This window comes from Pyrus communis, chromosome 6, assembly GCF_041283825.1.
Source record: "Pyrus communis isolate YQ-2024b chromosome 6, ASM4128382v1, whole genome shotgun sequence".
NCBI lineage: Eukaryota > Viridiplantae > Streptophyta > Magnoliopsida > Rosales > Rosaceae > Pyrus > Pyrus communis.
In genome coordinates, this window is record NC_142570.1 from 3593737 (window position 1) to 3609043 (window position 15307).

A 15307-nucleotide genomic window follows, 5' to 3' on the forward strand; every position below is an offset into this window, starting at 1 on the left:
TTTTTTTGAACTTCAAAGAAAAATTTCAGGTATTATTTATTTTAACGAAAAATCATTTTTTAATACTAAAAAGTCAATCCTGGTACCATTCATTTTACCATTTATTTTGTTCTTTTCGTTAAAACTCAAAGTTTTCAAACATTTTTCTTTTTCTTTTTTTTTTCTTTTTTTTTTTTTTAACCTTTGACACTTGTTAAGAAAGTTTTTATATGATAATTGCACATATAACTATTTTGGGTTTATTTTGTGTAAATCCCTGAGGCTCGGCATTGCCAACTCTATTTTTATTTTTTTGGTCAAAGTGCAATTTTTATTACAAATCAAAAGCAAACAACACATACAACAAAGGTCCAGGCTCGGCATTGCCAACGTTTTTTTTTTTTTTTTTTTGATCAAAGTGCACCTTTTATTACAAACCAAAAGCAAACAAACATACAACAAAGGTCCAAAATTAACACATGGATAAGCAAAAAGTGGGCCAAAACAAAACAAAGTACAATAGGGCCAACCAACTGTTGCAGCCCAAACACAAAGATTGATTTACAAACTCTAGAAGCATCCACTCTAACCATCTCCTCCGAAGCAACCCCGATCCGTCCAAGTCCTCCTCCCTAGTCGAGAATTCCCTCTTCAGACGCAGCATCCTACCCCGATATGCTCCATGAGCACAGCCACAAAGAGCGGATAGCCAGCAACAACACAACGGATGCCAGCTATCGGGATGAAGTCCGTGGAAACCTATGAACAACGTTGCCGACATATAAGCAGGAGAAGGTGGTGGTGTAGGAAACACCCGAGCCAGTGAAAACGCCAGAGCTCGACACACGATCTCCAAGATATTCATGGTTAAAAACTGAAATAAAGATAAACAAAGAAGAAGGACATCAACTGGGCAAGAAGGAAAGAATATATCTGGATTGAAAACAGGGGGAGAGAGAGCAGTACAACCAAAAAACAGAAGAGAGAAATAAAGAAGGGAGGAAATGACGACCGACCCCAACCGCAGCTTGGGTCGACGTCACCAGGTGTTCTTGATTTTTGAAGACTCACACCAGAAGGTGAGGAAGACTCTCAGTAGGAGAGAAAACTCTCACTCGGACATAAGTTTCCATTTATTCATCCACATGTTTGGCATTGCCAACTCTTTTATTACAGAAAACATAAATTTTTGCATGAAAGCAATCTTTCGATCTTAGCTTTCGCCCTTTCTTTGAACTGAAATCACGCAAAAGAATTTGCTCGTTATATTTGTTCATCAGATTGATTGCAATTGATTTCATAAAGTCAGATGAAATTCAGATGCTAATGAGAATTCAGAAGCCAAAGATGTCGAGGAGATCAATTCAAGTGTTTGGCTTTTTTGGGCAAATGGGTTTTGAATTCTGAGGGCATTTAGGTCTATTCACGTGAGTTTTCTGCTATATTTGAAAGTTTTTTTTTCTTTTTTATAAAAAGTCACATTTATTAAGTGTTAAATTTTGGCTATTAATAGTAAATTCTTGATATTTTTTCATTTGAGTTTTTTTATTCTCTTAATGAAGTTTTCGCTTAACTACTTAATACTACAGTTTAGTGGTTTTTACTTGTAAATGAGAAGTCTTAAGTTCAATTCTCGTTAAAAGGCAAATTTGAACCACATTATTGCTAGCTCATTGTGAGGCTAAGCCCACCCCTCCCCTTTAGCGTATATAATATCGTTTGTTAAAAAAAAAAAAAAAAACGTTTCCGTTTAATTTCTCATTTTTACAATTAAGTAGTTAGAATTCAAGTCGTTTAATAATCTTTTTTATTATTTTTTTGGGTAATATTCAACACTTGTTTTAGTTGTTTAGTACTCAATTTTAAAAGGAAAATTAACGAAAGTTCAACAAAACTTTAGTTTTAATGAAAAATGACAAATAAATGTGTAGAGAATAGTATCAGTGAAAGGTAAAAATGTGATTTTTCATTAAAAATGAACAGTATCAGGAGTGTTTCTTTAAAACTAGCAATTTTAAAAACTCACCAAGTAACTTTAGTCTTTTAAAAAGTTAAAAATAAAATAATTATTAACAGCTCCTAAATAAATTATTGTATGGACGTCATAAATTTTCTATTAACCATTGTTCATCGGATTTGAGTTCATTATCCTCTCTCATAAAAATGATAATATCCCTGGTAAAAATATAATATAATCAAATTAAAACAAATAAAGTTTAGACAAGTTAGAAGTAATGTAATTCTTAATACTGTAATTTTTATTAAAATTGTCTAAATTAAAGTAATTTCCACCTGATAGTAATACGCACTTATATTCTATGAGAAAATATACGTTTTTTATTGTTGCAACACACATGAGTAGCTTATCTCTAATGACGACCACAGCCCTTTTTTTTCTAGAAAAACAAAGTTCTAGTGATTTATCGGTCTAATACATGCTTGTCAAATGTTCAAAAAATGCACTACCCGTCCAATAAAACCCTTAAAAATGCTTTAGGATCGCTAAAAGTACTTTCTGTCAATCAAAATCGTTTCTAACTATTATTTTATTAATAATATCGGATTTGTATCGCTCCGAACTTCCTTCTATAATTTAAGAAAGAAAAAAACTGAAATATGTAAAATTGTAAATGGCCCATCTGGAATTAATGGCTACAGTATCGGGCCAAAAACCAAAAATCTCAAAAAATGGGAGGCAACTACATAAATACATAAAACTATAGGGACCGCCACCGGGAAACTCCCTACTCTGAATCTCTGATACAATGTGCGCACCAGTTACCAGCAACAAAAATACTTGAGCTTCAGCACCCAATCCCCAAATCCCCTCCCCACAAACCCTAACCCTAATTTCCACCACCTCGCTCCGGTTACATGACCTAGAATCCCCTCCGTTTCCGTCGAGTTCAGCTCAGACCGTGCACCAATCAACGAGCACCGAACAAAATCCACGACGATGCCACCGCACGCCGATCTGGACCGTCAAATTGAGCACCTAATGCAGTGCAAGCCTCTGCCGGAGGCGGAGGTGAAGACGCTGTGCGAGCAGGCGAGGACGATCTTGGTCGAGGAGTGGAACGTGCAGCCGGTGAAGTGCCCGGTCACGGTTTGCGGAGACATCCATGGCCAGTTCCACGACCTCGTCGAGCTCTTTCGGATCGGCGGCAACGCCCCCGATACCAATTACCTCTTCATGGGCGACTATGTAGGTCAGTTTGGGCATTTTCACACAGCCTTGTTGTTTAATTAAGTAATTAATTAACTAATTTAGTTTATGTGTTATTGAGATTTAAAAATAGATTGAATTTTTGGATAATGTGGTTTATTCATGTTTTTTTTTTCAGTGAATTTTAGTATTTAGTTGATATGGGTAAGTTAGTTAATATGTAAATGCAGCAAGGTGCAGCAGACTGTTGCTTTTTTAAGAAAAATGAGTTTGAAGCTGGTCATTTTCGGTATTCTAAGGATTCCAGCAGGTTATGAACTGTTGCAGTGGACGATTAGTTTCGTGCGTGCTTTACCCTATAAGGATGAGTGTCGTGCTTGTTTGTGTTATTAGATTTTACTTGGGTTAACGCACTAGGCTGAAGTTGAGGCTTCCTCTACTTTCCATGTCTAACTGAGTCACGAGTTTTGTACATTTTTACAATGCAAGCCTTAAAGTTAGTTTTAATTCATAGCTTTTGTATCTTTGTTTTTCGGAATTTATAATTAGTTCCTATTCTGAGTAATGAGCATACTGTCAATTTTTGAAGGATGATGAAGATGATAATTAAGCATGTTTGCATTTAAACATGAAATTGAATGTCGTTTGAGTCTCTGACGACTATGCAGTTGCAATCTTATATGACAAAAGATGTAATTTAATGTTCCACTATTGTAGATTGTTCAATCATTTTTTTTACCAGAGTATGCCTGTGCAACTTTTTTCAGTAATTGTCTTGTTTCCTTTTTCTTATGCAGATCGCGGATACTACTCTGTGGAGACTGTCACACTCCTAGTGGCCCTGAAAGTACGTTACAGAGATAGAATTACAATTCTAAGAGGAAATCATGAGAGTCGGCAAATAACTCAAGTGTAAGACATTATTTTTTCAAATGTTTTCATTCCAAACTCCAAAAGTGCAACCTTACATTACAAGTATTGATGGTGAAAACAAACTAGTGGAATTTGCCACCGATTCGGAGGAGGTTTCAGTTAGTCATGTAAAGAAGCCATTTATAAGTTGTAGATAACCTTTATTCGCTTCACTAAGTTGTCAAATACTCAAAGGAAGTAACTAAATTTGGTTGAAGTGATGTAAGAGTGATTCTTAAACATCAAATCCTGATTTATATCAGTAAATTGTTGCCTTTTCAGGTATGGTTTCTATGATGAGTGCTTGAGGAAATATGGAAATGCCAACGTCTGGAAGTTTTTCACTGACCTTTTCGATTATCTGCCGCTCACAGCCTTGATTGAGAGTCAGGTTTAACTTTTGAAGATTTTATGTCCTGCATCATTATCATGTTATTTCCGTTATCTCATTTAACAAGTGTTGTTTCCTCCTCCTAGATCTTTTGCTTGCATGGTGGACTCTCGCCTTCGTTAGATACATTAGACAATATTCGTGCTCTGGACCGGATACAAGAGGTACACTGAAGTTTCGACTTCATTTTAAATTCTATTTCATCTTCGTATTCTCTAACAATATATTTTTTCATGAGGACGTCTATTTTATGTGTGTTACACAAACTAACACAACTATATAACTGAGCTGCATGCTTACATAGTTGTCACAAATTGCTTTCCACATAGGAGGGCAAAATTGCCACATAAAAGGGCAAAGTTGCATGCTTATATATTTTTCGTGATTTTGCAAAATTGCCACATAAAAGGGCAAAATTGGATGCTTATATATTTTTTCGTGATTTTGACCTGCATGTTCTATGTTACTTTGGTTGTTGGGATCTGCTTGCCTGTTAACTTGTATATGAAATAAGACTTGAGCGGTCCTGAGTTCCAATATTTAAACTCGCTTGTCTATGCAATTTAAGTTCCTTGAACACTTTTTGCGCCTCAAGTATATTAGTGTAGAGAGAAATCGCTGACTAAACTTCGCTCAAACATACTCAAGTAACACATCACTTACTCTAGGCTTGTATTAAAGCCTTCCATGTAAGACTTTTTTTCAAGATATTGATTTACGGACTGCTGCCATAGGCATCTCTTGGTACACGTATGGCATTCTTATTTCATGGTATATGTATAGAAGATTTGTGGTAATCATAATTTTCCCTTGTTTGAATGGAGCAGGTTCCTCATGAGGGTCCAATGTGTGATCTCTTGTGGTCTGACCCGGATGATCGATGTGGGTGGGGAATATCTCCTCGGGGTGCAGGGTATACATTTGGACAAGATATAGCAGCCCAGTTTAACCACACTAACGGGCTAAGTCTTATTTCTAGAGCTCACCAGCTTGTTATGGAAGGCTACAATTGGTCCCAGGTTAGTGCATAAGAAGCAGAAGTATCGTACCAAATTTATGCTTTCAGAGTTATGTTTTTGAATTTTGTTTAATTATTTTAGGAAAAGAACGTTGTGACGGTGTTTAGTGCTCCAAATTACTGCTATCGCTGTGGAAATATGGCTGCAATTCTTGAGATTGGAGAGAACATGGACCAGAATTTCCTTCAGTTCGACCCAGCACCGCGTCAGGTTGAACCTGATACAACGCGCAGAACTCCAGATTATTTTTTGTAATCCGCATAGCGTACCGCCTATTAGCAATCTTCTCGCGTCGTGTTGCTTTTTGTAGATTTGTCTTACAAAGAAGATGAGTTTTGATGTTTAGTTGAGAAAGAGACGGAAAGAAAACATATCATTCTTTTGGTTAAAGTTGTTCTGCTGCTTAATTCATGTGATTTATAGGATGATTTCAGTAAGACTCGTGTCTTGTATTAAAAGAGTTGAAACGAATGATGACGGAATTAGCGATAACATGTTCTTTATGAGCTGCTTTCAGTTTCCGGTGAACGGAAAGATTGTTAATCTGTCGAATTGGGTGGTAATCCAAGTGGTTTTTCCATTTACATGTCGGGAGACCGACATGGCTGAGACAAAAATAATCGATTTAGGGAGGGGAAACCTCCTTCATGGGTAAAGAGAATACAAAGTACAGGAAAATCATATGCTTGGTGATCCATACATGAAGCAACGACTCTGGTGTAACAGAAGAACTCTCTAATGGACAAGAAACAATCCGTCTGCGAAGGTTCGCCCGGCCCTTCTGGTCCTCCGCGGCCGGGTTTACTCCTCGGCTGTGAGGTTTTGGTCTCACCTTTTCTACCTTGTAAAAACAATAGATTTACAGATGAATTGGGATTTCAAGCTATCTAATTAAAGAGAGAGAGAGAGAGAGAGAGAGAGAGAGAGAGAGAGAGAGATGTAATGTAAAACATGTAGAACTAGTATAAGCGATTTTACCATCGGAACTATTAGGGATGCCGGAAAAATCTACGGTAACCCGTTGCGTTCCTTGTTTTCCTCCAGTGGCATCATGACGAGATGCCGAAGCTTCTGTAAGTTTTGAGTTATCTCTGTTAAAAGTTTTGTTCCTTCACTATGTTTCTCAAGTGTCTTAGCTGCATACTCTAACAATCCTGTGTCTGATTCAAGGACCTTCACCCTTTCGCTGAGATGAGACAACATCGACAGTTGCCTTGTTAGAGCAGCTTTGTTTCCGTTTCCTGCCAAATTCGAAGCATAAATCGGGTCACTTGTTTGAAACGCAAGAGATTTAACATGCTCGTTTTCTACTTATGAGCGTGTTCGTGTGTGCGTGTGTCTGTGTGTGTTACCTATCTCATCCAGATGATTAGCGGACAAGTTGCTTCTCTTATCGAGTTTCTTAATCCGACCGAGGAGGTAGGTTTTCTCCCCCTTCAAAGGCTTCAAAGATTCAGCAAGGGCTCCCTCTACATTCTCCTCCTTTGGTTGATCATTTTGTGTGTTTTCGCTGTTGGGCTCACCGGGAGAAGTTCCACTTTCATTTTTCCCCTTGCCTTCATCACCAGATTCGTAAGCGAATTCCTTCAGCAATCCGTATTTTTCTCTGTACGCCTCTACTTCAGCTTCTATAAGCCTGAGCTCCTCCTCTCTCTGGGCAAGCAGATCATACGTAGCTTCCAGCGCTTCTTGGTCATACTCCGCCTGTTCCTCCATCATTCTTTGATACTGCAAGGCCTCCATCTGAACAGCAGCTTTCTCTGCTTGTAGCCGGGTGATCATAGCCATTGCATTGTTCGCTGCCACAGTCGAAGCGCTTCTTTCTTCGTCTAGCTCCATGTACAATGCCATCAGCGACTTCCTATCTAACCGGACCTGCCTCTTCAACCGGTGCAAAATGGAATCACACTCTGCCTCATTTGGAGTGCTTTCCTCGACAGATTCCAAGGCATACTCGCCGGTTTTTTCAAGTGGCGATTTCCTCGAAATCCTCATTGCCACCCTAGGACTGTTTGTAGCTGAATCTGTAAGTGGGATTCCGAAAAACCTGTTTCCTTTACCGAAAAGAGGTGTCCTGTTTGCATCATCAGCCAAATCTTCACCTTCTGCTTTCGGATCTTCCTTGACTGCTGTACAAATTCCATCCCCCGAATCAGTTAATGATTGCGAAAAACCGAAAAACAAAAAAAAGAAGGCTTAAACAAGTTTGGGAATGGGATGTGAATGAAGGCGTATAAATAGACAAAGGATGTGAGCAAATATGTATAACAAGTTTTTACGTTAAACTCACACTGAGAGTCGCGATTCGGTGGTTGTGATCCATACTCGTCCTCTGGAAGCTCGGACTCATGACCCGACATGAGTTTGAGTTCAGTGCATCGAATGTGGGGCAAGTCCAAGCTGCGATCATCGCTTCTCAAGGGTGCTCGTGGAGAAGGCGTGGGCGCCTGCGCTAATGCGCTGCCATTTTTCCCCTTGGGATAGGAGTTGGAAGAGGAGCTCATCTTCAATGGCACACCACAACACGAACATGAAACCCGAACAATGCTGTTGCTCTTCTCAACCTGCCCCGTCGTCTCCTCCCACGTCCTTGCCGCCTGCACACTCAGCTGAATTTGGTGGTGATCATCCTCGACAAAGCACTCGAGATCCTTGTGCAAGATCCCAACTAAGGACTTGTACGTATCGCAGTCAGATTCTTTCTCGGTTGCAAACGAAAGCAGGCACGCCTCGCACATTTTTCGTATATCAGACAGCTTCTTGTGGTTGTGGCAATAAGCAAGATGCGAAACATCTTTCCTATGACCCTCACAAATGGAGTCATTGTAATAGAAACCCTGGTCCCTATGAACCAGAATGTGATCGACTCGGGTGCAGAGCCAGCACGGGATTTGCAGCTCGAAGAACTTGGCAAATTCGTTGGCAACAAACGCAAGGAACCCGTCAGCGAAGAGCAGAATGATCAGCGTCCATTCGAGCAAAGCGTAGAGCACAAAATGCGGCACCCTCCCCAGCTCTTGCTCAACATAACGAGTAAAAGATCGCTTCGTCATATTGGTTTTTTCGCTGTTCCAACACGAAAACAACCGTCAAACAAACAAATGCCGGCCTTCTCTCTATCTGAATTCGTTCGGAAACAAGAGAGAGAGCACGACAATGGAGTCAAAAGTGCTTCTTCTCAAAAGTGCTTAAGATCATGACCTTGGCGGAGCACGAAACCGTTCCGAGATCACGACCTTTCGCTGTGTGTTGGTGTGTGAAATGTCTAAAAGAAGGAGAGGGCAAGGTTTTCCGAAGCAAGGTTTTAAATTTTGGGTGGTGGAATTTTGCTGCCTATACATGGAAACATGCAGGAAAATTTGGTTTGGAGAAAAATGGCGGTTGTTAGGCTTGGCATGTACCTGAAATAACGGTCTATCATGCACTTGCCAACCAACTGGATTAGGGTTAAACGTTGGCGTTTTGTGAGAGGAGTCTGAGCCACTGATTTGTTCTACTTATAGCTTTGTGTTCCAGAAGAAATCTTGGGGGTGATAAGGACGTAGGTTAGTTTATCTATCATAAGCCTTGGAGGCGATTTTGTACCAGAAACACTGTTACGTGGTGTTATCATTTCACGTGTTATAGTTTAAGTGTAATAATAATACCACATGACGATGGTCCGTGTACCTGAAAAAAACTAGGCCAAATTGCACAAGTTTTGTGCCATTTTTCGAAAGTAGGCCAAATTGCATTAATAGTCTCTCCATATTCACTTTCCTCCGCTCACATGAAAAAACCACTCAAAGTTTTGTGCCATTTTTCGAAAGTAGGCCAAATTGCACTAATAGTCTCTCCGGATTCACTTTCCTCCACGTAGTTTTTTTCTTGTTTGTAGTCTTGGTTTGTTTTAGTTTAAATCCAATCTGTCACATGTTATAATTTAAATGTAATAATAATATTATATGATAGTGTTCCGCATACATGGAATAACCACTTTAAGTTTTGTGTCATTTACCGAAATTAGGCCAAATTGCACTAATAGTCCCCTCGATTCACTGTCCTCCACGTAATTTTTTTTCTTGCAGTTTTGTCTTGTAGTCTTGGTTTGTTCACTTTTAGTCCAATCCGTCTACATCCATTTTTGTGCATATCTTCTTTGACAACGCTAGATTCAGGGGAGTTTTGCATGATTTGGAAGGATTGGACTAAATAAAGCTACGAGGATGGAAATGGTAAGAAAAAAAAACCAAGGTGACAAAAGTGAAATCTAGATAAAGTACGGGGACCATCGATGCCAAAAATAACGCCCAAAGCCTTACCCCACTAAGTGTGGTCGGCTATATGAATCCTAAAACGCCACTGTGCTTAGTTAAGTTTTGCGCCAAGTCTTTCTTTAGCTCCGAGAAATGAAAAAAAAAAAGACGAAATTGAAAAAGATCAACATGCAATCACATTATGTAGCTTCTACTCCAAGCAAAGCTTCATACACCACTAACCTTGCTTCTAGAAAACTCCACGACCCCATTGAATTATCTTCTGGAAAGCTTGCAAATGCCAATGGAATTATGCAAGGCAGGCAGCCATGCATTTACTTCTGTAGAAATGTAGAATGCAGATGATGATGGCACTTTAAGTTACCCATTCCTGGCATTTACATTGCCTTTCTGTATCACCCGGTAATTTGATAACCGATTGCTACAGAAAAATCGAATCACCGGAGTATCTGTCAATCTCAGAATACTTGTTGCGTGATTCGACAATGCAAACTACTCCATGAAACATAAATTGAAAATGCAGTTCTGCAACTCACAGCAACAACAATGACTTTTGATATACGCGTACGAGTTTCAACGAAAATGTAATTTTGCTAGTTGTGTAATCACCACTTGCCTGTAAATAGTATAGCAATAATCCAGTAGTTCAGATATAACCATTTCACATTTCCGTTACTATCAAATCCACGCGATAACAAAATATCGTCTATTTGGAATTCCATATGCAAGCTGTCCTCTTGGTTGTCAGTCTCTCGCACGGTGGGATAAAACTTAGCTTAATGACTGTAACGGATGTCGTTTGAAACCCAAGCAACTGTGAACGAGCTTAGCTTGTTGAGAGAACATTTGCAGACATGTAAGGCGATATGCAGCCCTGTACCTGAAAATTCAAAAGATTCAGTAAGAAATAACACTTAGTAATATTGGACGAGATAGAAGATATATATGTTAGGTGATCCGATAGGCAGGTTCTTCTTTTCATTTACCGAAGGAAGTTAGAAGGGAATTAAAGCACTTCCAAACGAGCCTTAATGTGGCAAATCAAGTTCTTCCATTAGATTTCCATTAAAATAGTAGTCGGCCAACGACAAGATTCTGATATTTTGTTCAGTGTATGTGAGTGATTATGTGTATACTACTGTAGACATGCCCATAACATTCTCCTAGCTGTTGTATAAACTTCCCTAACATGGTGCTACTAGAGTATTAGAGAAAATTTCAATCACAATCGAAGATCTCCAGTTTCTGAAAACGAAACCACACACATGCACATGCGCTACACCTAGCAACCCCTGTAATAGTGGTTAACTGACTGATTGACTATCCATGCAACAAGAACGTTTCTTCGCGAACTGTTATTCCTTCTCTAAGATCATATTGTATTTGGAAAGGGGCAAAGAATCCAAACTTGAATGCATGTGAGAGACTATGAAGAAGCAAACAATTGTTCTGAAACATGTATTACATGGAAGGGGTCCAGTTACCTGCAACAACACAGTAGGAATTTGGATATAACCTTGCAGGAAAAGATTGACCTTCTCCAGAGTGCCTCTTGGAACAGGTGTTATCACATATAGCAAGCCTTTGAATGTGTCAATGCCTCTCACAATTCCTATTTTTTTTAAAAAGGCATCAATTGAAATGCATAAGAACCTTAGTTCAAATTGATTGCTTCAACCTATCTATATGTTTCCGCATCGCACCAACAATGAAAATCTGGATTTCCCTAATAACATAAACATAAAAAACTAAAGAACCTAGTTTCCTGCCACCCTGAACCAAGTTCTAGAACTAAGTCTTCTTAATTTTTTCTGAAAACTCACTCCCACATGTATTGGAGCCAGAAAACATAAAATTATGAGCAAAGCTACACAAAATAGATAAAATATAAGGAAAACTAATGAAAAGGGCTTGAAAATTTTGAGTTTTAACGATAAGGACAAAATAAAGGGTAAAGTGAATAGTACCAGGATTGACTTTTTAGTGTAAAAATGTGGTTTTTCTTTAAAGTGAACAGTACTGAGAGCTTTTCGCTAAAGTTCCCTAAAATATAATGGACAAAATGTTGAAAAACAGAGTAACCTACCAAGACCAACACACCAAGGTAAATCTTTCGATCCTTCAGAGCTAACTGCCAAGCCAACAATGGTTGCGTTCAAACTGTAGAAGCTCTCAGCACTTGGGACCTGGTATAAAAGAACTAAACTGTTACAAGCCTTAATTGAAATTATAACGGCAACTAATAGTAATAAAAGTCCCTTGGTTGTTGACACAAAATCAAAAGCTATGAGGTACAAAATTAATCACCGCTAAGCTCTCCCCTAACATTTTCTAAAGACCCTCACAGCAAACAGGAATAGAAGGCAAAATTCACTCGTACATGTAAAAGACACACAGATTTTAAAATTTCCGAAACTTGCAGTGAGTCGATCAACAGTCAGGAACTAAGAACCGACCTGACAATGGAGATGTCTAATCTTGATGCTAGATATTGGAACTTCATAAGGAGGTTGAGAGGCCAGAGCATTAGCAAGTTCTTTGATTGTAGTAATGTTTAGGCTACTTGAAAAGCACTGCCTGAAATAAGCCAGTATTCGTACATCACGCAACAGGCGTGCATCCTTTTGTACTAGAACCCTGCAACACAACAAAGATAATATGTCGCGGGGAAATCCAGTACATCCATATAACTCCCTGTGTTCTTCCACCAGCATATGCTGCTTATGAAGCAAAATAATTTATGTAAATTCCCGACACTTGATAACTTGATTCAATAATCTTGTATAAAAGATGAATTCTTCTAAGCTTAACTAAAAGTGATCACCTCCTACAAATATTTTATGGAACTTACTAAAGAGATTTGGCACTTGGTCTGAAACTAATGTGACCACTGCAACTTAGTATTTAATCAAGGAAAAGAAGAATTATACATCACGTAAATGATTCTCGAATTAAAAAATAATAATAATGAAATTAAATGTACTGGAAGGGCGGAAAAGCAATTAAAAAAACTGTACAAATAACCTGCATCCAAAATAAAAGTCTCCAGATATTCTTGAAGACGCTAAGACTTACGATCTATTGAAAGAGTCCTGACGAGCTGAATTGATCTCTATCAGATTTAGCATAGCATCATGATCCTCATCTAACCAGAATGCCCCACTTGGTAGATTCTTACTCTTGGCCGATATGTTTATTTTAACAACATGGGTAGGGGCTATATATTTCAACATATCCACCAATAAATCATAACCAACACCTAGTATACAAGAGGAATGAAGAAATCATATATAATATTCAAATTTTCATATCCAAACAGCGATAACCATCAAAAGAAGATTCATAAAATAGCCACTTGGCCTTTGCCTCAAACGGTACATGGATAGGATGAAACCTGCGGAAATTTAGTTCATAAAATATCTACAGAAAAAAGCCAGAGGGGGGCAATTGACCAAGTGAAAGAAAAACAAACAAGCAAACAAAACTACAGATAGGGAGAACTTGTTCAATCACAATTAAAAGAAAGGAGCAATTGACCAATTAAAAGAGCATACCTTTCACCCAGCCAGGTGTATTCACAACAAGAGGCAATCCAGTCTTGGTAGGTCTATCACTCCGGTCAGATAAGCAGTATTCCTTCTTATAGTAATCATATAAAGAAAATATAGAATTCAAGTATGTTGTAGGATTCGTCTTCGAAGAAACATCACCAAAGAAAAGACATCTGAGGAAAAGAGACAAATTATAAGTCATCAGATTCCAAGATTCCTTTTATTCATTACATCAGACCTAGCATCACAAAATCCGTGCATAGCAGGAGGGAGAGGGAGAGGGAGAGGGGGAGAGAGGGAGAGGAGGGCTGAACTCACGTTAACTAGTCCTAGTTACATGGAATGTTGATAATAGATTCATAGTGGTTGCAACTACTTCCCATTTCAAATTCCGCGAACAGAAAATTTCCAGCTTTGTAATTATAATTTTAACTCCAAGTCTTGTTTATACTGTGTGATCTATGCATACAGCTTTGATTATAGAGCAACTAATGTCTTCACTGAACCCTTACTAAGTCCCGAACTTTCATACCAATTGTATTGTTCCTAAATTCCTCAATTGAGAACAACACTCCATTCCAAATGCTAATAAGGAATCAACATCTACTACAACATTGACGAGCTAAATTGAAATCTTTATGGTAAAGAATATGATAAACCCTTTTCCCAGCTTGAAACTAGCAAAAAAAAAAAAAAGAAAAAAAGTAACCTTGCTCCGAAGGAAAGTCAAATAACAATATTCTGCCCTACATATTTGTCATCTACTACATAATAATGAGTGTATTCCGGTAAGCACTATAACTACTACTGCTAACAAGTTCAAAACCATAACAAGGCAGAAAACTGTTCATACCTCTCCGGTGTCTTCAGATGAGGGATTGTCAAATCTATTTTTAACCAAAAAAGAAAAGAAAACTCAATTAGCAATCAAACCGAACAAAACCGCTATTCTAACATGAATACATGATCAACAATCCTTTTTAATTCTAAAGCAAATTATTCACAGTAAGTGCAGAAAATAAACAATTGCCTGGAGTGACTTCATCTATTACAGTGAGAGATACAAAACCAGGAGGACTGAACTCCGGTTGACCGACATCTGTATCCAAGTAACCAACTTTTTTATACCTGAAAACAAAATTACAGAAAAACATGGTAAAAAACAAACCTACACACCCAAAAAAGTAGTAAAAATTTAAATTCATAACAAACCGAGTTAAAAGATGAAAAATTTATACAGATTTCACTTCCAAAACAGAGAGAATTCAGGTAAATAAGGTGACCCAATTCAGCTAACATGAAACAAACACAAAGAAATCAACTTTTACTCAAAAAACTAATCCTCAGAGCCGTGAATTTGATCAACGGTTACAAAGTGGGGAAAGGGAGCTGAGAAGCTCACTGACCTCCGGAGAAAAATGTTGAGGAGGTGGCGGGAAAAGGTGGACTTTCCGCAGTTTTTAGCGCCACATACTAAGGCAATGGGTGGCGGCCAAGTGACTGAATCGTATGCTATACAGTCTGCTGCCTCGGACCATTCCGGCGGTATGTAGATGTTCGGCGATGGAGTTTCGCGTTCTGACGGCGAAGCCATCCCTCTCCCTCTCCCTCTCGCTCTCTCTCTCTTGGCTTCTTTCTCTCTCTACTGTGTGTTGCTCCGGAGCAGAACTAGCGCGGCTTGGAGGCAAAATTGCAATGGCACATGCAGGTTTCATGATTTTCCAACGGAAAAAGCGTTTTACTTGGTTTGACCCACGACGGTTCCGGTTCGGATTCGTATTCGGGTTGGTCAGTGATGGGCCGAACCGCCGAAGCCCAAAAAGACCGTAACATAGCAGCCCTGACGCGAGTCATACGTTGGGACCCAAATTCGAGCACCCAGTCACGTGACATTTTTTAGTGTGACAGACACATGAAATGATACATCACATGTTATTATTCAAATATTGAAAAATGTGAGTTAAAAAGTTGATAACTTAAAAAATAAAATTTCCCACCACTTACATAAAAACACGTAATGTACCATCCGTATA

General features: G+C 38.7%; 3 protein-coding genes across 5 annotated transcripts; 1 reads left to right on the top strand and 2 right to left on the bottom strand.

Moving 5' to 3' along the window:
- The first annotated feature begins 2688 nt into the window (after positions 1–2688).
- Positions 2689–5959, top strand: LOC137711176 (serine/threonine-protein phosphatase PP2A catalytic subunit). Its single transcript, XM_068450385.2, has 6 exons — positions 2689–3188; positions 3943–4057; positions 4340–4448; positions 4535–4612; positions 5276–5467; positions 5549–5959. Exons 1-6 carry the CDS (start codon positions 2936–2938, stop codon positions 5720–5722), a joined length of 921 nt encoding a protein of 306 aa, XP_068306486.1. The 5' UTR covers positions 2689–2935; the 3' UTR covers positions 5723–5959.
- A 60-nt stretch (positions 5960–6019) lies between these two features.
- LOC137711175 (putative myosin-binding protein 5) lies at positions 6020–8804 on the bottom strand. Of its 2 annotated transcripts, none has more exons than XM_068450382.2 (4): positions 7758–8804; positions 6820–7596; positions 6446–6708; positions 6020–6308 (listed from the first exon to the last, which is right to left on the bottom strand). In XM_068450382.2, the coding sequence occupies exons 1-3, from the start codon at positions 8518–8520 to the stop codon at positions 6476–6478; spliced, it is 1773 nt and encodes a 590-aa protein (XP_068306483.2). In that variant the 5' UTR covers positions 8521–8804; the 3' UTR covers positions 6020–6308; positions 6446–6475. The 2 variants fall into 2 exon arrangements, with proteins under 2 accessions (XP_068306483.2, XP_068306484.2); XM_068450383.2 differs by having other exon boundaries at positions 6074–6308; positions 6820–7593; positions 7758–8744.
- Positions 8805–10255: 1451 nt separating this feature from the next.
- Positions 10256–14978, bottom strand: LOC137709719 (polynucleotide 5'-hydroxyl-kinase NOL9). Of its 2 annotated transcripts, XM_088695438.1 has the most exons (9): positions 14681–14978; positions 14305–14402; positions 14128–14161; positions 13278–13447; positions 12799–12982; positions 12180–12360; positions 11810–11909; positions 11208–11335; positions 10256–10603 (listed from the first exon to the last, which is right to left on the bottom strand). In XM_088695438.1, exons 1-9 carry the CDS (start codon positions 14866–14868, stop codon positions 10550–10552), a joined length of 1137 nt encoding a protein of 378 aa, XP_088551564.1. In that variant the 5' UTR covers positions 14869–14978; the 3' UTR covers positions 10256–10549. The 2 variants fall into 2 exon arrangements, with proteins under 2 accessions (XP_088551564.1, XP_088551565.1); XM_088695439.1 differs by lacking the exon at positions 11208–11335 and having other exon boundaries at positions 14681–14963.
- Between the last annotated feature and the right edge of the window lie 329 nt (positions 14979–15307).